At 35.6% G+C, this 23,840-nt stretch overlaps 1 protein-coding gene across 1 annotated transcript in view; it reads left to right on the top strand.

Moving 5' to 3' along the window:
• KNDC1 (kinase non-catalytic C-lobe domain containing 1) overlaps positions 1-23,840 on the top strand; it is a gene marked incomplete at both ends in the record, with an annotated part of 55,510 nt that overhangs the window by 13,116 nt on the left and 18,554 nt on the right. Inside the window, 5 exons of the mRNA XM_084210569.1 lie at positions 9,412-9,558; positions 11,662-11,779; positions 12,131-13,152; positions 20,511-20,625; positions 23,696-23,767. Of these exons, the coding sequence (XP_084066695.1) occupies positions 9,412-9,558; positions 11,662-11,779; positions 12,131-13,152; positions 20,511-20,625; positions 23,696-23,767 (1,474 nt within the window). The remainder of the gene's footprint in view (positions 1-9,411; positions 9,559-11,661; positions 11,780-12,130; positions 13,153-20,510; positions 20,626-23,695; positions 23,768-23,840) is intronic.

Raw genomic sequence — 23,840 nt, 5'->3', positions numbered from 1 at the left:
AATGTACATTAAGTGGTAGAAATGCTGCAAATAGAAAAGATACAAAATAAAATGTTATTACATTTTTTTGAATACTAAATTATTAAGGTTCATAGAGCTTATTCCTATGAAATGTGACAAGGCAGTTGGAGTGATAAATACAGTATACATGCAAATATTTTATGTACATATAGATGCATGGGTTGAAGTTTCAAATGAAACAGTGTTCTGAAGAGTAGATAAAGAAAGGTTTGGGGGGGTGTGTATGTGTATGTATATTTAAATATCTATGTCAGGCCTACTGAAGAATACTCAGCAGACAGGTTCATGGTGCAGTGTTGCTCAGTACCTGATCATTACTAACCTAGTGCTCATGTCTCAGCTGTTGGTCCTTCTCTAAATGTGAAAGCCTTCATCTTTCTCCCAAATCCAAACAGCAGACAGTATAAAGTCTTGTCTTTGTGACTTTGCTAGTCTTTTAAAGCAGTAGCTTTGAATACTCTGAGATTATCCCTATTGTTCTATTTTTCTTTTGCTCTCAGTTCAGGATGAAAAAAGATAACTTTTATATGTTCTCCTAGACGGGTTTTTCGTTTTGTGTATATCTGACAGGGGAAGCAAGTCTTTTGAAACACCTAGTGCCTTTTTTCTTCAATTCTGTTTCCCTTAGTTTCATGTAGCCTCCCCTTGAGACTAATTCTATCTAACAGCAGCAAGGCTTGTCATCAGCAAATGGTAACTTATCTCCTCCTGTAGTCTAAACCATTCGATCTTCTGAGTGTTATTTAAAGCTGTCTTTTCCTTCAGTGACAAAAATAAATTACTTTCATTTGTTATGTCTGCCTCTACTGTGCTATAGAAGAGAAAATGGAATCTTCCTGTTCTTACTTTTACATCACCATCCCAGTTGAGGTCCTTTTCAGGAACTTGGGACTGAGCAAACACCCTTTAGATGCTTTACACAAAGTTAACAAAAGGAAGAATGAGGCCAATGGAATTTTTTTTACGTCAGTCTTTTTTTTTTTCCCTTTTAATGCATAGGCTATCTTAAAGTTCATAATTTGATTACCTCAAAAACCTACAGCTTGTTGCTTAGTCCTGAAGTTGGGGTTGCAAAGTTGTCATATTGGTCTTTGCATTATTAAAGTTAAGATATATAATTTTTCCCCTAAGATTTCTGAAGATTATGCCCTGATGTACAAAAGAATTTTTCGATTCTCTAATTTAAGAATTTTTGTTTGGAAAAGATTGGGAATGAAGAGAGAACTCTGTGTTCTCTCTTAAAACAGGTGATTTTTATTGTTGGAATTTACTTCTTTTGAAGCCTGAAGGGTTGTGTTGGATAAATTTGTGGATAGCTTCCATCATGGGCAAAAAACTATGGCAAAGAGAAGAGGTTGTTTTCTCCTGTTATACATGCACAGTGTCATAAATCTCTGGGCTTCATAATGCTAAAGATGCACAAATGTTTTGGATCAGTTGTTTGTCTCCAACCTCTTCTGTTTAAACTCATTAGTACTGATACTTTTTCAGCTATGGATGAAGTTGTCTTCTTTGGTCCTTGTATCATTATCTGTCAGTTTCTGGTGCTGCCCATTCAAACTCATTTCTTTGATGGATCCATCATCCTACTGATCTTACTTGCAGAACTTAGTTTTCTCTGGTCCTTCCACTTATTTCCATCATTTACTCCTCAGAATGGTTATCAATGCTGTTGAAATGTAATCCCAAACCCTTAACAGCAACATGGAATTATTCCTTATCATTACTTTTTATCAAAAGACTCTTCTTTCATTAATTTTATGTCTGTTTTATGTGGATATTCAGGTCACTAAAAGATCATTGCTACTCTGGATCTGGATAATTTATACTCCCTGGAACAATGGCAATTAATTTTTACCATTTGCACAAACTGAAAATAGAGCCATTTCACCAGTGTTTGAGAACATTTGTAAATATCACTATTTCTGAAAGGTTCAGGAAATGATTGACTTAGAAGTAGATGGTAGATGCTTTCCTAATCTCCAGATGAAGTTTCAAGACTAGTTCAGTTTCCCCTGTGAAACAGATGGTTGTAGACCATTATGTTGTTGAGATTTAGTCAACAGAGCCTTCAGGATTTTGTGACAAAATGGTTGTCACTCACATGTCACTGTCCTTAGTTACAGCATTTCAGGAAACCTTAGCAGAATAACTGTGAACATGCTTTTGAAGCTGAAGATAGTGTCTTTTGGGAAATGTATTTAGTCTGACTTAAGTTTTCTTAGATAACCTTTCAACATATGGTGAATTAATCTCTTTGTATATGCATACTCCAGGATTCTTGAACTTTTCAGCCCTTTCACCAAATTTAAAAATAAAACAAACAAAAACACGGAAAAAACCCACCCAAACAAAAAAGACCGTAAGCCAACAAACAAACAGAAATCCCCAAACAAACAAAACAAAAAACCCCTAAGCAAAAAAAGCCCCACAAAACAACCAGAAACCCCAACCAAACTTCTTCTTTCTCTCAACTGTAATACTGCTTCTATGCTTGAGTAAAGAAGGAGCAAGATTTACTTCTGCAGAAAACATTCCCCTGTGAAACAATCAAACTAAAAACATAACCAGTCTGAAATCAGCCCCTGACCCTCCCTCACCAAATGTTTACATTCCTGTAATATACAATGAGAGCTCCCTACCTTGGCTGCTTCTGTCACCTCCAGCTGTTCTTTGAAAATTGGTGTTTTGAATGTTGTCATAACAAGATATTATGCAGAGAGGTAAATACAGAAGTGTCTCACCAGCTTTTTACATTTTGCAGTTCATCTTATGTATGATCCTGATAGGGGAAAAATGGAAATCTACATAGATTATTTTGTTAAGGAAGAGTTAGCTGGTTATTGTACAGTAATTAATACTTTACATGTCAGAGTCTGGATGTCTTTGATTCATGTCATGGTAAAAGAACTGGGATGCTATTCTAGAGTATTGGCCCATAGCGTTTTTATCTGGAAGTGCTGCATATCAGTTTTTTACTTCCAAAATCTGTAATAAGTATCCCTTAATACAGAATGATGTGAATGCATTACTCTGAGTGACAGACTGAGTGACAGACGGTAGGCACCGTCTCTTAGGTTTAAGATTAAAAGAATGCAGGGGTTTTTTTTAATAACATACTTCAGTACTATGACTAACATTGTATTTGCTATAAAATTAAAAAAAAATCCTACACAGTTGAGAGAAGACAGAGCCAGTCTGCTCAGTATGCATATAACTGTTTCTCAGGCTTCCTTGTTTCTATGCCTACAGGGAATAAGTTGCGTTACCTTAATTAAGTGATAAATTAATTACCTACGGCAAGTAACTTAAAAGTAAGGAGGTTAATGGCTGATAAATCATAAGGAGAGCTGTGACACGTGAAACTCCATTTCAAAGGGAGTTTTTTAAAAATACCATTGTTCAAGAAGTTTTAAAGATAAATGTGAGTAACTTGTGCTATCTAAACCTCTGAGGTCTTCAGCAGGGTTTTTTTTTTTCAGCATTCTTCCTTACCTGTCATAATTATACTTATTCAGTCATGCAGGAGAGGAGTCAATTAGTGTTCTACTCATCTGTGTTGGGGTGCCTGAGCTTCGTGATTAAGGGAGCCTGAAAGTGGGATGGAAGTGTAAGAAACCTGTTCTTAATTTGTTTTCTTCACTCTGCAAGTACATGAGTAATTTCCTGCAAATAGCATGGTTTAAATTTGCTCAAGATTCTGTGCATGTTCATCTTCATGTGACTTTCAAGAAGAAAATGAATCTTTACCAAGATAACAGTCAATGGCTTAAGATACAGCTGTCTTTAGTACAGTAGTTAAAGTAACAACAGCTTTTTGAAACTGTATTGAGGTCCATTTGAAAAATTTGGGGTGTTTTTCTTCATTTCTGGGTATAGGTCTGAATTGACAGTATTTCTTTTCAAAGTGATTACTACTATAGATGCTGGCACATTGCTCTATGGACAGCAATCAACAGAGCCATATGGAAAGCCAAATCTGTTGCTGTTAAAATAATGTTTGCAGGTGCACAGAGACTGTTGTAAATGTATCTTATGATCTATTTAAAAAAAAAAATCTCCTGTCAAAGAAGACCTGAAAAGAAACCCCTGAGGTTAGTCAAAAAGTATGAAAAAAAAACTGACAAAAGAATGAAAACCTGATATTTTTCAAATCTCTCAAAACACAGAAATGCTACCCGAAGTCTGCAATGTTTGCAAATAAGATACAAAAGAGCTTTTCAAAGAAAGTTATAGCCAAAAAGCTGTGTAATTTTTTTTTTAATGTGTTTTAATCTTGTAGGACCTTGAGTAGCTTCACACATTGCAACTCTTCTTTATAGAGAATTATCAAAAATTTGGCTCAATTAAGAGTGTCAGAATAGACTAGTGACCAACCTGGCAAAATTAGCAATAACATAAATTTCCAGGACCAGATGGTGAAACAGCACTCGTAAAAGAAACAGTTACTTCATGTAATATTCTTTAGCTGGAAAACAATGCCCCGAGGGAAAAGCTCTGCTAGAAATTTGTGAGATGTGCTGTGGCAGCAGCCATGGAGTGAATGTCAGCTCTCAGAAGTAAAGAAGTTGGTGGCAACAATGAGATGTACATGGGTGGATTCAAACAAAATACTGCCTTTTTATGCTGTAAAATGTGGAAATTCTTGCTGCAAAACACAGATGCAAAAAGGTTGCATGTGGCTAACACTTAGACAAATTAATGGAAATAAATAGTTGGCATGAACTGTTGCAAACAAGAAGTCTGCAACTATAAAACTAAGATTAGGTTAATTAGTGTTTTCAGTTCAAACTGGATGATACAAATAGAGGTCACCTAAAGCCAGAACCAGTAAAATGCAGGTAACAAAGCCTTGCTTGTGCCTTGTAATATAAACTGATGACCTGATGTTTGCCTAACAACATAGACAAACTTGAAAGCTTTCACTTACTTTTGTTAGGTTAGTTAAAAGACAGTTTGAGAGTTAAAATGCCTGCAGACTGGCTGTGAGAAAATTGGACCTGTAGATGCATTTTGGGCCCCATTTTTTTAAAGTCTTTTGGAAAACAAGTTTTTTTCCAGTCAAGGTTAACTGTAGTTAGAAGGGACAAACTGCACATTCCAGTATTTGTTAACCATTTCAAGCTGGACTGTTTTTTGTGAGTAGTCTACAGTGGCTGAGCCCTTCTAGCACACTCTGCAGAATAATTATCAAGGTATCCAGAGTGCCAAATGAACATAAAGCTAATTTTTAATACAACACCTTCCAGTAATTACAATTATGCAGAAAGGCATTTAGTCCATTTTTAATGAAGGAAAGTATTGAAAATAATAAACCTATTTCCCTTTAATTTTCTCACTAAGGAATATTACTGACTTTTGCATAAAATTAGTGCATTTTAGAGTGACTACATAGAAAAATGACATAGGTAAATATTAAATGTTTTCTCCCAGTAGTAATTTTCTCAAGCATTACCTTGAATTTCTTTATAAAACTTTGAGGTTTAATATCACACTGAAGCTTTCTTTTATGGAACCCTTAAATGCTTTGAATTGTGAAAGGGTGGAAGTAGCTATATCTGTGCAATCTCAATAAAAGAAGAGAAAAATACGCAAAGTAAAATAAGGGTCAGATAAGAATGTCAAAACAAATTACACAATTTCTATAACTTGTCATTTAGTCAGAAATATTTTTCAGGAAGTATTAGTTGTATTATGGCCTGTCTTTTTCAGTTCTTTGGAAGACCTACAATTCTGAACTTAGTGCAATCTCAGTACAGAATATAAATGGCCATTATTCGTAATTGCTACATGCTTGTGCAGTCACTATTCAAAAGCTCTTTTGTCAGCTTTTTCCTGTAGTGTTTGTCTGCAAATGGGAGTTTCTGGAGAAGTTCAGTTCTTTAGCTCTGTCAAGCAGTAATACAACAACCCCTCTGTCACACTCTCTGTGACAGCCTTTACTTCCTCTCCTGATCTTTTGATTGGCAGATTTTAAAACTAGAGCAGATCATTATTGTTCTCTGATTTCACTTCCTTTAATGTTAAATAATTATAAAATGACATGCAGCAACTTTTACATAGAACTTGCAGAAACCTTTTGGAATATATTCCAATCATGATATAGAATTGTAACATGATGGCAGAAGCTTTCCTTGCACTTGTTAAGTGCTTCCAGTACTTAGCCTGATCATTTTTTAAAAAATGTAGTTTCTTCACCTTTTGAATTACGTTTTTGGGGTTTTTTGTCTTCCTATGCCTTTGTGCCTTGGATATCGCTCTAGTATTAAAAGTTATTTTGATTTGAAGCTATTTATATGATCATGACCTTCAAATTTTTCTCTGAAATACCATTGAGTGAGTTCCCTTGTTTCTGGATGTTGCTGAAAGAAGGACTTCTATTACCTCAAATCATAATTACTCTCTTCAAACATCTTTTTTTTTTTTTTTTGTGTTGCCATTGGGATTGTTAAAAGGCACATTATTTCCATAATGGCCTTCTCAGTAATGCATACCATAACAATTCTTGTTATGTTTGCTGGCTTTGGGCTAAGAGGGTATGTACTCTTTAGGACCAAATCTGGAGAGCTGGTTTCCTAATGTGACTTCCTCCTTTTCCTCCCATCCTTTTGAAGCTGACACTGTGGTGCAGTCTTGCTGGCATAGTCTATATATTTTTGTAACAAGTGACATTTAGTCTTTAACTCCTGAGCCTCCTTAGGAATTTTGAAGAGATTGTTTGGGTTTGTTTGGTTTTTCTTTTGGATCTCTCTGGAAATGCATGCTATTTATCAGCTATTAAATTATTACCCTGTAATGAAAAATGCTCATAATTCAAAAAGCTTTTCTCCTTATCTACATTTAAAACAAGTGGGTGTGAGGGGTTTTCTTGGGGGGAGTGTTTTGTTGGATTTTGGTTTTGGGTTTTGTTTTTTTTTTTTTTTGTGGTAGTGGTTTTGGTTGGGTTTTTTTTCAGAAATTAAGGAAAAAAGCCCTCTTAATTATTTAAAAAAAATTCCTAACAGCCAGTTCATCCCAGAAGAGAAGTTTTTTGCCAGCCTTTCATAGAGCAGACTGAAAAGTCTTTAGCTTGCTTGTGAGATTGTTTTCATTGAAAGCAGTCGCTCCTAGTAAGTATTAGATATTTTATACTCAGGAATTTGCTTTATTTATTGCATATACCCATCTTGCTCTTCTTTCCCAGGAAGTGAAATTTTCTTCCTAAGCCCAGCTGTGAAGTTTAGTAGAGGCTTTTTGAAGCTTTTTGTTGCATTAACTTGGGGAACACCCCACCTAGTGGATGATCGTAAACGCATTTTCTCATTGCTCCATTAGGACGCAAGGTTACCTTGGGTTACCTTAAATATTACCCATGTTTACTCCAGCTCTGGAAATTGATTAAATGGCTGGGTTTTCTTTCCCCTTTTATCTGTGGGGTGATGGTGATGGTGTTTGGGGAGCTGGAAGAGGGGAAACATAAAAGAGGGATTTATATGAAAGAAAGTTTCAAGTTGAAAAAGGTGTCCACATTCCCTGTAACTGTTTTAACACAGAAATGAGTTACAAGCTATGGTGCTTAAAATGGCCATCTGCAAAAGTAGTTTTCCTGCATGTCAGAGGAAAGGAAGTACCTTAACTTAGCAATTTTTAGTGTGTTGGAAAAAAAGATCTTAGTTCAGTTTTTTTCCATCACCTTGTTAGTGGACTATTTGCTCAGGCTTCATAGTTTTGTATCCTTTTGCAATGTGGTCTGTTTCATCTTACAAAAAAAAAATCATTCTGGTCTGTCAAGGGTGTGGTTCAGTAGGGCTGCTGCCACTGAGTGGATTATGGTAGTTTATGTGGCACAGGGAGCGGGGCCAGGGGGAAAGTAACCCTTACTTTTGGAGTAGATGAACGACCTTCATTCTTCTGCTTGATCAAAATAAAAATCATAGCAGCTCCTGTCTTAGTTCATCTGAGATTCTCAAAACTCTTCAGTTACCTCTTCTGCTTAATGATGAAGTCATATAACAGTGAAGAACTTGAGACTGAAATTACTGCTTTGGAAAAAAAAAATTATATTTTCTATCTAGATCAGATGGCATATAGTCTGCTTTTCTGACACTTGTCCTAATCTTGATGTGTCCCAAAAATAAATCAAAGCTTCAGAGCCAGCAGCCAGCACTGGATTATGTGTTCTTGGTTTGGGAATGGCATGGAGGGGAGAGGGGAAGAGAGGAATTGTCCAATCTCACATACACAGCTCTTCCTGATACGTGGTGTTACACTTCCCTTCATGGAGGTGTCCTGCCTCACTAAAAAGTAAATCTAAAAGCATACCTGTGGAAATCAAGTACAATTCATACAATTTAGAGACAAAAACACATCTTAATGATAAAGTTAGGGGTGGGTGGAGGAATGAAATTACTTTTAACCTTCAAGTCAGTCTTCTTTCTAAGATAAGAGATGGTAAAGTATGTAGCAAAGGCATTAAAACCTATTTAATGTATAAGTGCAGTCATTATTCTATTTATGGATTTATCTGTAAACCTCAGAGGGCAGTGTTCAGTACATCTGAATTCCCTGCAATGCTGCATCACCGTTGAAATGTTTATCCAAACTTACTCTTATATTTGCTTATAAATTTTACACATTTTATAAATATGTTCTATGAATGGAATATAAAATACCATCGTGGCCATCGTGGATAAAATACCATTGCTCAAGCAGATCTGAAAAAGTTTTTTTTTTCTTTTTTGTTTTTTCCCCAAGAAACAAGATACTTCTAAAATTAAGTGGCAGCTGTGTTGTGTGGGAAATCTACTGCATTAGCACTTGATTTTAAAAAGTTGCTGGTTCACCTAACTATAACCCATCACGAGGATGTGGGCTTTGAGAGAAGCAGAGGTGGAAAACATGGAGTATTTTTACAAATTCTTTCATAAGTGTCTTCAGTGACAAGTGGTATTATGCTGTATTTTCTCTGCTCCTTTATGCTTGATAGCACTCATAAAATATTGCTATGTAGAAAAGGGTTTTTTTCAAATAAATATTTTGTTTCCCTGCTAAGAGGAATGTCACTTCAATCTCCCTTCAATCAAACTTTTTTTTGTCATACTTACACAAAACCAGGGTTCTCAGTTTTATATTTAATTGTAGCCTGGTATAATACTTGTAATACTGGTTATTGATGAGGGGGAAAAAGAGTTCTGATTGGCCCCCACAAGATTTCTTTTTGTTTGCAGCAAGTATATCCCCCAGAGCAGGTCTGAGGCTGGTTTTGTTCATCATGTTTAAGTTAAACCACCTTCCCAGTAAACTGTTACCTTAAATTTGAAAATAATGTAAGCTTGTATGATCTTGAAGCTTTTGTGGCAGGACAGAAAGAATTGGTAACATATTTAATGTCTTTTTTTAAAATTCATGCAGGCACACATCTATTCTTTGGGTGCAACGCTGAAAGCAGCGATAGAATATATTGTAGAACCTGACACAGAATCAGAATTCGGACAAGATCTGCATACTCTACTGGAACAGATGCAAGAAGATAATCCTGAAAATAGGCCAGATATTGAGGTAAAACAGCCCTACATAATTTTTTGTTTTAAAAAAGTTGATACTAATACTTCTGCATGTGTGCTCATTAATCTCTATTTATCTCATTAGTCTCTGTAATTATCAAGATGGTCTTGATAAGCAGTATGCTCAGGTTTTGCAAGAAACCGAGGTCTTCTCTGCCTCTGCAGAAATTCATCCTTTTTTCCGCTCTAATGGGTATACAACCTGAAAAGTAGATGATGTAGATGTTTGACAGTGCTTGGATTTTTAAGAAGATTTTGTGAATACTGATATATATAAATTTTCTCATTAACTGTTTTCTTCCCATTTAGTATTTGGTTTACAGAGCGACAGATTGTCATTAGAAATAAAAGCACAGGCATTATGCTGTGAAATTTGTGTGAAAATGGGATTGCATTTAAGAAGGGGATGTAGGGACCCTGCCCCTGTTCCTTGGCATGTTCAAAGCTTTACTACTAACTAGTTTTTCTGTAAATACATAAAGGCTCAGATATGTTTATTGGATTTTGTATTTTATTCCATTTAGCCTCTTATTTTTCCTTTAGCTGTTAGAAAGAATTTGAAACTATATAGGATTTTTCATGCTGATCTTTTCAAAGAATTTACATTCCAAATGTTGGTTATTTGACATTAATGTGCAAAAGTTTAATGTTTTCGCAGACTATGAGAATGTAACCAGAGAATAACAGATGTGCTATGTGACTTTTCTGGGATTCAGTTCTTCTACTTCAGAATAGTGCTATCTACTTTTTATTTTGGGGGGGGGAGTGAGTGGGGTGGGCATGGGTGTTTCATTTTCCTGAACTGATAGTGTATATTCTAAATGGTATAGCACCTATGATCAATCCTTTGCAGAAAGAGTGCTGCAACAGAAGAATAAACAGATTCATTTTTATAAAGTAAAAAATATTGGCTCCCTGACTGAGGACTGCCCAGGCAGGAGGCATACCTGATACGGAGCCTGCTTGCTCAGCTGCTCTCTTTCTATTCATTTACTGTTAAGTTTTCAAAGGAGGGCTTGTATAGCACTCTCTCATCTCTGAGTGGTGTGTAGACCCTGAAAGCTGTTGCTGACTATTGAAATCATCCCAAAAATAATTTGTCTTAGGTAATATATAAGACTTGCTTTGTGAGTATGTTCTTTCTGTTCCTTTTCCACCGGACACTTTCTTGGGTGAACAGAGTTGTGGGAGCTATTTGGAGGGAAAGCCCCTAGACTTTTCTAGGTATTTTGCTAGACTTCAGCACAGCTGGATACCTGTCTCCCTTTTTTCTGTCCTTCCTCAATCCCATATGTGAACCAACAGGGCCAATTTTTTTCCTTTGATGCACAACAGCAGAGGTGCAGTTGAGTAGGAACTGCTGAATGGGATAGTGAGAGCATCTCCTAAGCGCTGTATGAGGTCTCACCAGTGTTTATCTAGGAATAGTTACTGAGGAAATGGTGGGATGTATTTTGAAAGGCAGCTCTCTTCTACATCCTGCCCAAAGGGACATTTAAAAACGGGCAAATATCTGTAGTTAATTATGTGTGAGACCAATGCTAATGCGATCAATGGTGCCCAGGCTGCAGATTAGAGATATGAAGTATGGTTACTTTTTGAGATCTGATAATGATTGCTTTTTCTAACTGGGAATATTGCTTTTTAGATAACTGTATTTTGCAGTTTTTAAAAGATTCAGCATTTAATTTTAATGTAATTTCAGTAATAAAAACATTCATCATCCTGCCTTTGCCACTGAATTCAAGTGAAGCGTTGGCTGTTTAAAAAAGTAATCAGCACTCTAGCTTTTTGCATTTTCACTATGTTATTCATAAAGGATAACATTTAAGATAATTTTTATCAGTTGTTCTTGATGTTCTAACTGTAGGCTAAAACTTGAATTGTATTAAATGACTTCATAATAGCCCATGGTAAAAACAAGAAATTAATTCAACCACATAATAGAAACACGCGATATAAAGAATTGGAGAAGAAAGACCTCCAATGTAGCATCATATAAATTCAGATGTACTGTGGGAGTTAACATCATTCATGTTAGTTGAAATTCACAAATCTATTCATTATTAAATAAGTATTTAACATTCTTTTTCTCCAGAGCATTTTGTTATTATGTGAAGAAAAAATGAAGGTTGCTTCATCAAGTAATATTTGTCGAAGCTTGTCTGCTGTTGGAAGAAGAGTTCTTTCAATTGAATCATTTGGTGCTTCTCAAGGTAACATAAAATGTATTTAGTCTAAAACTTCAGATTTCCTGACATATCTAATGATTTTTCAAAGACTGTGTTTGTGTGATCTCCTGTTACAGGTTCCTTTCTAGATTACAACAAATCACTATTAAATATTTGTAGATTGGTGATGGGGAAACAGGGACACGCAAATCTTAATTAACATAATGTGTTTGAAGTGTCCCTTATGATTCAAAGTGATTTGTTCAGAAACTGAGAATTTGTGTAACGTACTAAAGATATGTAACAGCAATGGCAGAAAAAGCAATGTAAAGATTTACAAGGAGAGATCAGGAGGTTTTATACACATTTAATATAAGCTTCTGTTTTTGTATCTAGATGTCTGTGATAACATGTGGAAGGGAAGAATGTGTCAGAGGAGTTTGGGATCTAAATTATATTCAAATGAGAAAAACAACATTGCAGGTGATTCGTCTGCAGTGGAAGAGGTGACGACTGCCTGTCATAACAACTCTTCTGTAGTTACCATGGTGACTGGCAGAGAAAGTGATTTAAAGGAAATGCAAATTCATCTGGATAATGAGAAAACTCAACATTCACAACTTGCAACTCAAACTGAAAAGAGCAAAGAAGAGGACAAACATGCAGTGTATACTGACAATTTTGCTAGTGTTGCTTTGGATATAAAATCATGTGTTATTGACCTGGAGAGAGATTGCCTTTTTAAGAAAGGTTCTTTAAGAAAAATGAAAACCTTTCCAAAGCTACCACTCGAACTTGCAGATGCAAATAACTTTTTTACTTCTCTAACCAACAGTGGACCACTAGATAGGAAAAATCACTTCGAAACACAAGAGTCACTACCTCTAGACAATAATAATGAGGTTACTTTTTCAAAGGGAAATCTCAATTCGTTTGCTGTCAGTAGTCCACCAGAAATAGAATCAAAGAATCGCCAAGTTGATGATCATCATTTAGGAGCACCATGTGTATGCACACAAGTGTCTGGCTTGAATCTAGAAGAACATATGTCAATTATCAATGGTAAAAAGATAGGTTTTTCTTCATCTGATCACAAAGAAGACTCTTCTGGTGCTACCTCTGAAGTGCTAAAACCAGCTGATATGCTAAAATGCCCAAGTCAGTCAATTGCTGGAGCAAAAATGCTAGACAACTACATGGTGTTGGAAGACTGTTCTGAAACTTTTCAAGGGTCAAATGAAAATTATGTACCACATTTTAACAAGATGGATTCAGTATTAACAACAAAACCCAGTGGGAACAGACATGGATCAAACCTAATTAGGCCACCAGAATTAAGCAACGGTGTGATGAGTGCAAACAATAATGAAGATAATCTTTGTGGAGGCAGAGGTTCAGAAATCAAAAGTAATGAGCAGGTAGTAAAAATAAAGTCTTCATTATATAGTTGCTGTAGTCACTTATGTGGAGATGAGATGACTTAAATACTGTGTGATTTCTTTCCCCCTTGTCCACTTTAGCATCCCAGAAAATGGAATTTTGCTAGTCTGCACAGTTAAGAGTTAATACTAGAAACATGGTGATCCTTTTTTCTTCTTAAATTAAAAAGTAAAGTGCTCCAGTGAAATTTATGCTGTTGCAGAATCAACTTCCATTTTATTTATTTTTTTTTAACAAATGGAGTCTACTCCCTGGTGTGTTAGAGCAGCATTACTTAATAGCTGATTGCATTTGTAAGAGAACAACCAAAGCATACCTGTATTGTTAACTCTTTATGTTACTGTCAATGCATAAATTTCACTACCTTGCAGTGAGTCTCCCAGGTGCTTATGAAAATTGCAAAATTCCTGACTGTAAACCTGACCTCACTGAAATCAATGGCAATGTCCCATCAGCTTCAGGAGGATAGAGTCTGCATTTTTTTAAATCTTCCATGTACATTTAAGTTTTTGGAAATTGTACATATGCTATATTCGTTCTGTGTTCTTAAATTGCTGTCTCTGTTTGTTATGTATGTTTCACTATAGAATTTAAATATGTGCACAATATGATGGGTATGTTGTCTCATGCATTAAGTCTTTATAAATAGCTAAATAACAGAGGGAGAATCTACCAGAGTTTGTTGATAGATGATTGTAATATGGTCTCTTCTCTGCTCAAATTACATATCTCAGGGTGGACAAGTTTGGTCTCTGACTAGATGGTTTTCTTTTGTGCCACACTCAGAGGTGTAAATAATCCATGTGGTAGGAGAGCTTCTGGCAAAAACTGTAGGGTTGTTTATCCTTCTTTAGCTTTGTTACGGCAGGATAAAAATGAGCAGCACAAACTTCACACATTTTGTTTCCAGAAATTATTCTTAGGTGAAGATGTTGGATTTTTTCCTTGCTCATCTACTGGCAAGTCAGCCTTGCTCTCCTTGTTTACCAGCCCATCTTCCAGCCCTCCCATACAGTGGCACTTAGGGTGATATTCAGTCTCTGTCTGTCCCTCTTTTCACCGTGCCCGAACACCTCCTTTGGAGCACTAACCTAGAATTGTCAGGTGTGTAACGAGCCTTTGGTTCATCATAGCTCAAAAACCAGAGCAAACTGAAGAATCTGTCCCTTTTCTGTCTCTTCTCCTTCAACAGGTGTGCTTATTAAATTCGTAGTTCAGAAGGATGGGAAATGTGGATAAGTACCACATGGCATGGTTTTGCCTTCTGAGGGGGTTATTTGCTGTGTGCGTATTGAATCCTTTATTTAGGTTTTAAGCCCTGCAAGTGCACTCTTCAGACTCTGAGAAATAATCCATTTATTGTACACACATCCTTTTTTTATCTATTTCTGCCATTACTTATGAAAATGAGTGTAGTGATAGGGGTTCTTTTTTAAGGAGGAAAAAATGTTGAAATAAGACCTATATTCTGTCCTTGCCCGATTACCAGGACAAAAGTTTAAGTCTGGATGCATGAAGGTGTTTTAAGAAAATAATCTTCCCCAGAATTATAGTTTTCCAAATTCTTCCATTAAATTAAAAGCTGTAAGAAATTTTAATTGCTTTTTTGCAGCAGCACCTGAGACTGACACACAGAAAAGTAAACCAAAACGCGTTTTCATCTTTTTCTGCCATTCTTCTAAAGTCTTCTTTTTCTTCAAATATTTCATCATCCATTTAAATAAAGTGTCCTTTCAGCCTAAGCAAAATTTCATTCTTGCAAACAAGTAGCCTCTTATTAACAGTGAGGTTCTCCTGCTCCCACAGAACTCACAGGACAATCACTGTGAATTAGAAAAGGTAACTCTTATTCCAGGTACCCTGGAAGCAGTGTTGTAATACATAACATCTGAAAAGAAGACAGCAGGGTAGTGGTTCTTTGTTATATCAGAGGTTTATAACTGTCTTTTCAATAGAAGAAACACTTGATAGACTCATGCTCTACATTCTCTTTTTTAGTAAATTATTTCAGCAAATGTTCAGTTCCTGCCACAGAAAAATGTGCTATTTAGAAAAATCTTTTTGGTCTTAAATGAAAAAAGCAAATATAATAAAATATTCTTTGATTATTTAGCTGCTGTAGGGAGGAAAAAAAACCCTTAAAACCCTTTAAGTATATTAGAACCTAGGCTTCTGAAATGGCATCCTGAAATGCTGAATTTCTAGCCTTGTAATCCTTTGTTTTCTGAAGGAAGGTCGTTCATAGTTAGTAGTTGTTGAACTGTGTAGCAGACTTTATTGTGAGTGTTCTTAGAGAAATGCAATGGGTTAATGTTTTCAGCTTCTTTTTTTTCTTTTGGAAAAGAGATTTTATTCCTCAGGCTTCCAAAATATTTTGCCTCTGTGTTACCTCCTGACAACTGAAAAACAGTCACACTGTGCTATCCTTTACATGACAAAAGGACAACTGCTGTCTCTCTCTCAAGTTCCCATTAGCCAGAATTTAACCAAATACCTTTTTTTTTTTAAGAAAGCAAGCCTGAGTCTGAGTTTGTTCATTTACTGCAAAAGCACAAGTGCCAAGCCCCAACTAATGTAATTTCTGTCTTGTGGGGTAAATAGAAAACACCTCAGAGGATTTGCAGTGCTGCCATTTTCTGAGCTCTCTATAACAGGTTGGCATGATTGCAGCAAGTAGAGCTTTTAGAATGGTGTCTCCAGCATTCCTTTCAATATTTCATGTTGTTTAGAGAAAGTGCAATACCAGCCCCATCCGGTTGAAGATCAACCTTGTCTACTCTGGAGAACAGACAGTTTTTCTTGCCTGTCAGTACTTCTCCAGTGGACAATATTTTTCTAATACTCAAACACTGCTTCTTATTGTTGTGTGCTTTACTGCTAGTAAGCATTACTAAAAATACTTGCTTGCTTTTGTCTGGCTACTGCAATGTATCTTGTGAGGGTTTTCCTAGTAATTTTTATAGTTTTGCATGCCATAAATAAATATTTTTCACTTCAAGTTTGAGTGGGGATCTTTTATTTCTCTAACCAGTTTCATTCCAATCAGGTGTGTCTCATCTCTAATCCTTTTAATGTTTCTCTGTGATTTAAATGCTATGGCCTTTACTTGGGAATGGTTAATGGAAACCTGGCAAATGCAAGTTTGTTTTCTGTTGGTCATTCATACCCTGTCAAGCATGAGAGAAGTGAAAAGTCATGTAGTTAGAGGCTGACACTTTAACACTGGGAAAATAACATGAAGGAAAGAAAAGTTGTCAGTTCCCAGAATAATACTTGCTAAGAAAAGAATGATGAAAATCTTGCTTTGGCTATTTAAAACATGCCAGCATTATGTTGATAAAATAGATTATGTTTGCATAGATGGAATGCTTTACTAAATTTGGGGGTTACAATTCTGGTACCAACAATTAAGTAGAAGATCTGTTAAACTATCTTTGCAGCACTGCAAAAAACCCATTGCTTTTCCAACAAGTAAGGTGTAAAATGCAATCTTTGGGCATAAACCAAAATGGCACCAGGTTATAGGTGTAGGCAATAGTGGCTCATTTGGCTTTTTTCTATTTTCTGATAAAATTTCAATGCTGTGAAAACATTTGCTTACTTTAAAAAATGGATAATATAATTTCTGTTATGAAAAGGTCTGGTTTAGACAAAAAAAAATTTGCAAAGAGACATAAGATTATAATTTTGTTTTCTCTTTGGTGCACTGATGATAATATATTAATGAATGTTTAATAGCATTATTAAAATAATGTTAATGGTTTAAATGAAGTGGGCTTATAAATGCTGAAGAATTGTCTTGAGCTTGCTTTGCTAAAGTATGTGAATAGATAGATAAGTAACAATGCATGCTACAGATGGTTTGACTAAAAGCATTTAATCATACATTTTCCAGTACTTCAGATTTTTTTTTCTTGGTGTTTGCGTGGGGATTTTATTTTTATGTTTTAGGAAATAGTAATAGCCATGAATCAGAGACTTGCATGTTAAAAATCAAAACAGCTAAACCTGAGGCATGCCTACTTAAGGAGTCTTACACTTATATTTACCAAGGTTCAGTGGAGTCAGAATATGTATTGTGTTAAAATATCTCAGAGGTGAGGTACCAGGAGTATTGCATTAAATACCTTTGCTTAAGGATTGAGGCTTAAATAAAAGTTGCCTCATAGCCATAGGTTGAGAAGTGTATTCTTTTTCCTTTGAAAACTGTTTGAACCAGACTGCATGCATTTTTTACCACAAATGCAAATGTGTGATGAAACAGGTCTTGTCATGTACCTTCACTACATGGGGTAACTTCTCCAAGGTGTTAGAAGCACGGGTTAGAAGTCCCCGGCAGGTCTGAACCCTCAGTTTTCATCTGAAGTCTTCCACATTTCTCTTTCTGTTGGAGGAAGGTAGGAATTTGGAATAATTAGGACACGAGAAGAATGACCTTCTCAGGTGTTTCTTTGAGTAATAAAATCGATATGGTCAAGGTGAGGAGAGACATGAATTAAAGTAAGAGACAATAGCACTGCAGATATTTATTAGCAGGACAGAAGACCACCTAGCGCACAAATACCAGCTAACAATATTATATTTGAGGTTTTTTATTTCTTTAGAATGATTACCAGAGAAACTATGAGTATTTACATTTAAATAAAGTTCTCCAAACTGTAACCAGACTGCATCCTTCTTTTTCCTGACTCTGTTTTGGCCATCCCATAGATGGCAGTGATTCTCATTTATGCTAAGACGTGCTTTCCCTATGTACCATTTTCTTCCAAAACAGAGTTTTTCTGGTGCCTCTTCATCCTTTGTTTTCTAATTTGTCTTTGACACTTCTGTCTTACTGTAAACTTTTGCTGCTGCTACTAGGATTTATTCCTACTCTCCTGCCATGCCTGAATTTCTTTTTGTCATTTCCTTCTTACTCTAAAGAGCTTGGATATCCCAGAGGTGATGAGAAATACTTCGCAGCTTTCTGCAGTACAACAAACTTCAGTCTCCAGCTCACTGAGAGATTCTTCTTTCCCTGGCTAGCCATTCATCACCTTCTCCTGAAGTGAAAGGTGATTTGTATATGCAGTAAAGGAAGTCCATTTTTCTTCACTGCAGCTTTTAGAGCCTCTAAAGACATAAACTTCAAGAGGAGGGATTCTCCTGCAGAGAAACATGTGGCACTAGTGTGTGCTTACTAGAAGAAAATTCCTAAATCCCAAAGCCTTCTTAATGTTTTAGTCAGTCTGAAATTTCTCTTACGGTTTCTCTTCACTCATGTCAGCTGTGCAGGGTTAATTTGAAGATTTGAGTGCTCCTTTCTTTGTAAAGTGTCTGTGAGCAAAGACACTTGAGGCACGTGAGAACCACAGTGCTCTGAATGGAGAAATAGTGCTGCTCAGGGATAGGAATCTATCAACAGTATGAAGCTCTATCCTGTATGCTTTCTAGACTAATTCATTCTTTTGACACTCTGTCCTTTTCCTTCCTGCTGTGTGATTGATGGCTTTTTATCGGACTGTTCAAGACCTTACTTTTCTAGATACAGTAAAAGAACACATGGATGAAAGAATTTTGCACTCCAGGGTGCTGGTGATAGCAAAATTGAAGAATGAAATTGAATCTTATCACCTGGCTTCAAATCTGTCTGTGCTGAAGTTACTAATTTTTGCAATGTGCCACAAGGTAGGATAGAAGAATAATAGCACCAAGTCCATTTTTGTCTGTTGGAGGTAGGCAGAATATGAAATATTTTCAGTAAATCAAAAGGTGTGTTTCCTGACATATTTTGTTTTAAAAAATATACTTTATCTGGTTCACCTTCAAAGACTATTTAGATAATATAAGCCTAAAGTATTGTGTTCTTTGAGAAGGTCTTCAGGTTCAAATTATTAACAAAGTTTCAGCTACAGAAATTAATGTCCTTCTTTTCTCCATAGATTGCACTGAAGCAATTTCTGTTTGTTGAGCTTTATGCAATTCAATGCAGTAGTCAGATCATTACGTATCTCATGATAAAATCCAAAGAGCATCTCAGTAAAAGGATGAAAAATTTATTTTAGTAAATGACAGCGCAGAGGCTGATTTGTCAAAGTTAATGATGTAGTGCCATTGTGTGTGGGAGAGACCCTTAGTCTATGCAGATTTTACAAATACTGATTGGGATATAAAGGTGTCTGTAAAAGCAACAAAACAGTTCAGAGGCGTTTTTGTTTGTCTCCTGTGCTTCAATTTTGTGTTTAGGGGTTTTTTTAATTGGTTTGGTCTGTTTTTTATTTGATTGATTCTTGTTTCTTTGGGGGGTTTTTTGAGGGTAAAATGGGTTTTTTTCCAGAGTTAATCCTGAATTACTTCTGGAATTCTTTTCCCTAACATGGCCTGAAATTGACTCATTCAGGACAGCGTATGTAAGAGAAAATATGCTGTGCTCTTTTTAAAAAGGGTTCTTTGGGTCTGCTCTCACTCAGAGGTTTCTGCCCACAATGAACTTTTTGGCGTTCCTTTGGTAGATGAATGGAGATCATGAAGTGCAGCCGATGTCAAGAGCCTCTACTAGAGATGAGCTTTTCCATTAGCACAGTTTGATCAGGGTCAGTGTGCCCTACTATAAATCTCCAATTCTTAGATTCACACAAACACACACCACCCCCCAAAAAGAAAAAAAACCACAAAATGTAAAGCGTGTCTCTGAAGAACAGTAAGTTTCCATACAGCAGTATCTCTGTCACATCAAGGTATTATGCCAGATATCAAAAGCTAAATTGGCAGTCAGAAAAACAAATGCTGTTACTACAAATTGAGCAGCCAGTGATTAAAAGCAAAACAACGTGCTGGGATTTCGAATAAACCTGTCATTAATTCTGTCAATATTGTTAACATCTTTCACAGAAGAACAGGAGATGTTGATGAAATCTTTAAGGTAAGACATATAATACAACTGTCAGGGTAAATCAGGTTTTGAATGTGGGACTGTTTTGTTGATGGCAATCATTTCAGGTTTTTATGTTTTTCAGTCTAGCTGTTGTCCCTATAATTATGTAATTATGTTTCATCATATGTCTATTACACAATGGACTTTGTAAGAGTCTTTTCTTAGTATGGTAAGAAAGACCTTCCAGACAGCTCACTTTTCCTGAAGGAATTAAGAAACAATTCATTTATACAGTTAGCTGACTGTGCCATGCTTTTTTAATAAATGGTATTAATTCATTACTGGTAAGTGCAATAAATATATTTTCTTATTACTTTTTAAGTTGAGTTTTTTATATTAGGATTTACTTTTCTGTTGCATTAGTAAATATTTTAAATTTGTGATAATTTTTATAACTTTCTGCATCCTCACTGTTTTTTTCAGTGGATCTCTCTAAAACTCCTGTTGTCCTGGTATGGTAGGCCTCTGAAAGACCATGAACTCTGGGCATTATGTCATGAGTGTTTATGTACTCTGCAGACTTGCATAGATTATCCAGGTATAGTCTTAATTATCATGAAGTATTTTGTCTAATTATTTATGTTCACTGTGTAATATTTCCTTTATTCTATTGATTGAAAGGATCTTGACTTTCATTTTGTGTGCAGATATTTCTATTTTGATTCCCTTAAATTGTGACAAAACTCAATTTGGAGTTTTCTTCCATATATAGGTGAATGTCTCATATATAGGTGTTTTTTATTCTGAATCTTGATGGCTTTTGCAGCAGAAATTAATCTTTGGCTTCAAGCAGTGAAACAAATTTTAGACTTTTTGGGAATGGAGAATCTGTACTTTGGCTTTTAAGAAAAACACTTGTGACTTGTAGCAAGCAGGAGGAAATAAGTTTTACACACACACACACACACACACACACATATATATATATGTAAGCAAAAAACTTCCTCTTTTGCCTGGATTTCTTTGTGACAAATGATTCCTGGCTTATTTTCTACAGTACAGGGCTTTGTCATTTTAAAGTACCCAGGATCTTGTCATGGAGTTAGTCCTTCCATATCCCCTATGCTTCAGTTTATGGACAAATTATCAGAAATAAACTTCTGAGAGAGGAAGAGGGAACTGTCCTTTGACAAAATTGGAATATGTTGTATGCAACTCAGAAGACCATCCTAGATCTCCATGGACATTCTGAATGATGGTTTAGCTTATACTAATGATAAGCCTATAGCAGTTCTGATAAACAGAGCAGAGGTTTCCACTACCACCACCCTTTCTTTTCCTTAATTTAAAAAAACTTGGTTTTGAGAGTATGGGCAGGGATGAAGTATGAAGCCTTTAAGTGAATATAAACAACTGGATAGTAATGTACAGAAAACTTACTGCCTCTCTTTGGATTTCAGCTTCAGTTATTTTATTTCTATTATATAAAACTGCTTAAAGGGAAATAAGCCATAAATGAAGATTCTGAACACTTTAAGAATTGTAACCCATAAAACTAAGAATTTAATATACCTTGTAACAGAAGGATTATTTCAGCCTCATAGCATGCTCCTTATGTTTCTGAAGGTTTCAGATAACTGCACATAATGGCTCAGATTCTAATGTAATATGCTTAGCCAGCTTCAGTTACTGCTCTCTTAAGAATGCATGTCTTAAAAATATTAAAAGTTGTTTTCTGAACCTTATGTAGCCTGTAGAAGGGAACATGATGACACAAACCACCAAATAGAAGACCCTTTATTTTAAAATTCTGTATTTGACAAATAAAGCTACCTTGAAGTTGAATATTGGTTTCAGATTTAGAGTGTTTCTGCAAGAGGATTCTCTGCCTGTTCTGAGGGGAGTGGTACATTGTGGAAAGGTTCGTAGTGGTGTTATTATTTCATTGCCCACACACACATATAAAGCTCTCTTGACATTCCTTTGGAATAATACTTACTAAAGGTGAAGCTGATACATATTTTGAATACCTCTTGTAAAAAAATCCTCTGTCTTGATAATGGTAGAGTGCGATTGGTAGCTGATGAGCCATAGTTAAATAGATGAAGCTGGATTATTTTTTATTTATTCACATAGACAGCCTTTTTTTCCAAATCCTTCCTTGATTACACTTTTTTCATTATCCTAAGCAGGAATTACCTGGCTAAGAAAACATATCCCAGAGCTAGCCTCTTCTCCACGTATTTGTTAATTCAACTCTGCTACAGAAGTTGTTTGTAACCTCCATTGGGACTTAACTTAATTCCTCTCCTCTTATCAGAGGATGTTGCTTACATGTTGCTCGTGGGTGATTCAGGGAGCCCAGGTGAGGATTCTTGTGTTGTACTGAACAAGCTGAGATCTGGTTTGTGTGAGCAGGGCCAGGGGCATTTACTGCTGACAAACAAAGACAAGTAAGCATGAAGCTGCCTCTGCAGAAATAACCAGCAAAGGTTCTCATTTGGGAAAGCTTTGCTTTTCAAGACATATACTTCAGGTCCAACTTGAATATTATTAAGGGTAATAGATAAGCCTTTATGTTAAGCATAGTGAGTAATTTAATTTTAGATGTGGTTTGAATAGATAACTAAAAAAAGGAAAAGTGTTACTGCCTTTTTTCTTACTTTCTTTTTTTTCTTCTTAGACCACTTCAATTAATTATTTATCTATAAATTAATATTTGTGTGTCTCTTAGACATCTTTAATATTTTATTTCATAATTAATACATTTAGTGTTTTAATCTCTTATTCAATTTAAGAATCTATTCTTCCAGTACTTTGTTTTTAATAAGAAAACAGTGCATTTGATGGCAGTCTAGAAATAAAGGACTATAGTTGGACTGCAAGAGAACTACTTACTGGCCAGTTGGCTTAATATATTAAAACATGTTAAATTAAAATGTTATTTGAAGTTAGCAAACAGATAGACACAGTTTTGCCAGAAGATTTTCAACACCAAATTTATAGGACATGATCTCCTTATCTTAATGCTAAGCTCCTGATGACCTCAGATCATTTAAAATAGTTTTAGTAGACCATTATTTATTTTTTAATAATGGAAAATTTCATGGCCTTGCAAATACTCACCTATGTAACATTTCTTCTCTGAGAAAGAGTGATTATAACTAGTTGTGAAAAACTGGATTTCATATCCTGTTGCACCTAGAGAAGTTTTGGATCTGGCCACTTGTGTGTCAGCTTTCTCCAGATGATGACCCTCTATTTTCATGGGGTTGCAGGAGGAGAAGAGGAGACTTAAATTCTTAGATAAATTTATTGGTGCTTTGTGAGAAGACTAGAATATATCTACCTATTGTATTTATTTCTTTTTGTTTTGTTTCTTTTTTGACCTTCCTTTTCAATGCTGGATATGAAGAGAATAAATTTCCAGTTTCTTGTCTTTGTTCTGCAGAAATTACTTTGGGTAATTACACAGCTACTGTCTCTTCATTGGCTTGTGCCTGTTCTAGCATAAATGTTATTTAAAGCATCATTTATTTGAGGGTAATTTCTGAAACTATAACTTTGTTAAAATTATTTATTTTTATTAGTGCTAAATAGCTACAAGAACAGATACTTATTAAACCTTGCCCTTTTGTGGCTTTGGTTTGTTTGGTTTTTTTCTGCAGTGGTCTTATGTTTGGACTCTGTGCTGATTGACTGCCATGGAAGGATCCTGTTTGCTGCTCCAAAAGCTGAAGGTAAAATAAGAGATTGCATGTTCAGCTTTTATTTCTTTTCAGGGGAAGTGGAGAAGAAAGCAAACATCTTACC

Source organism: Fringilla coelebs (assembly GCF_963513975.1).
Source record: "Fringilla coelebs genome assembly, chromosome: 8".
Lineage (NCBI taxonomy): Eukaryota > Metazoa > Chordata > Aves > Passeriformes > Fringillidae > Fringilla > Fringilla coelebs.
Note: the sequence above shows the minus strand (reverse complement) of the source record. Positions and strands in the feature narration are given on the sequence as shown.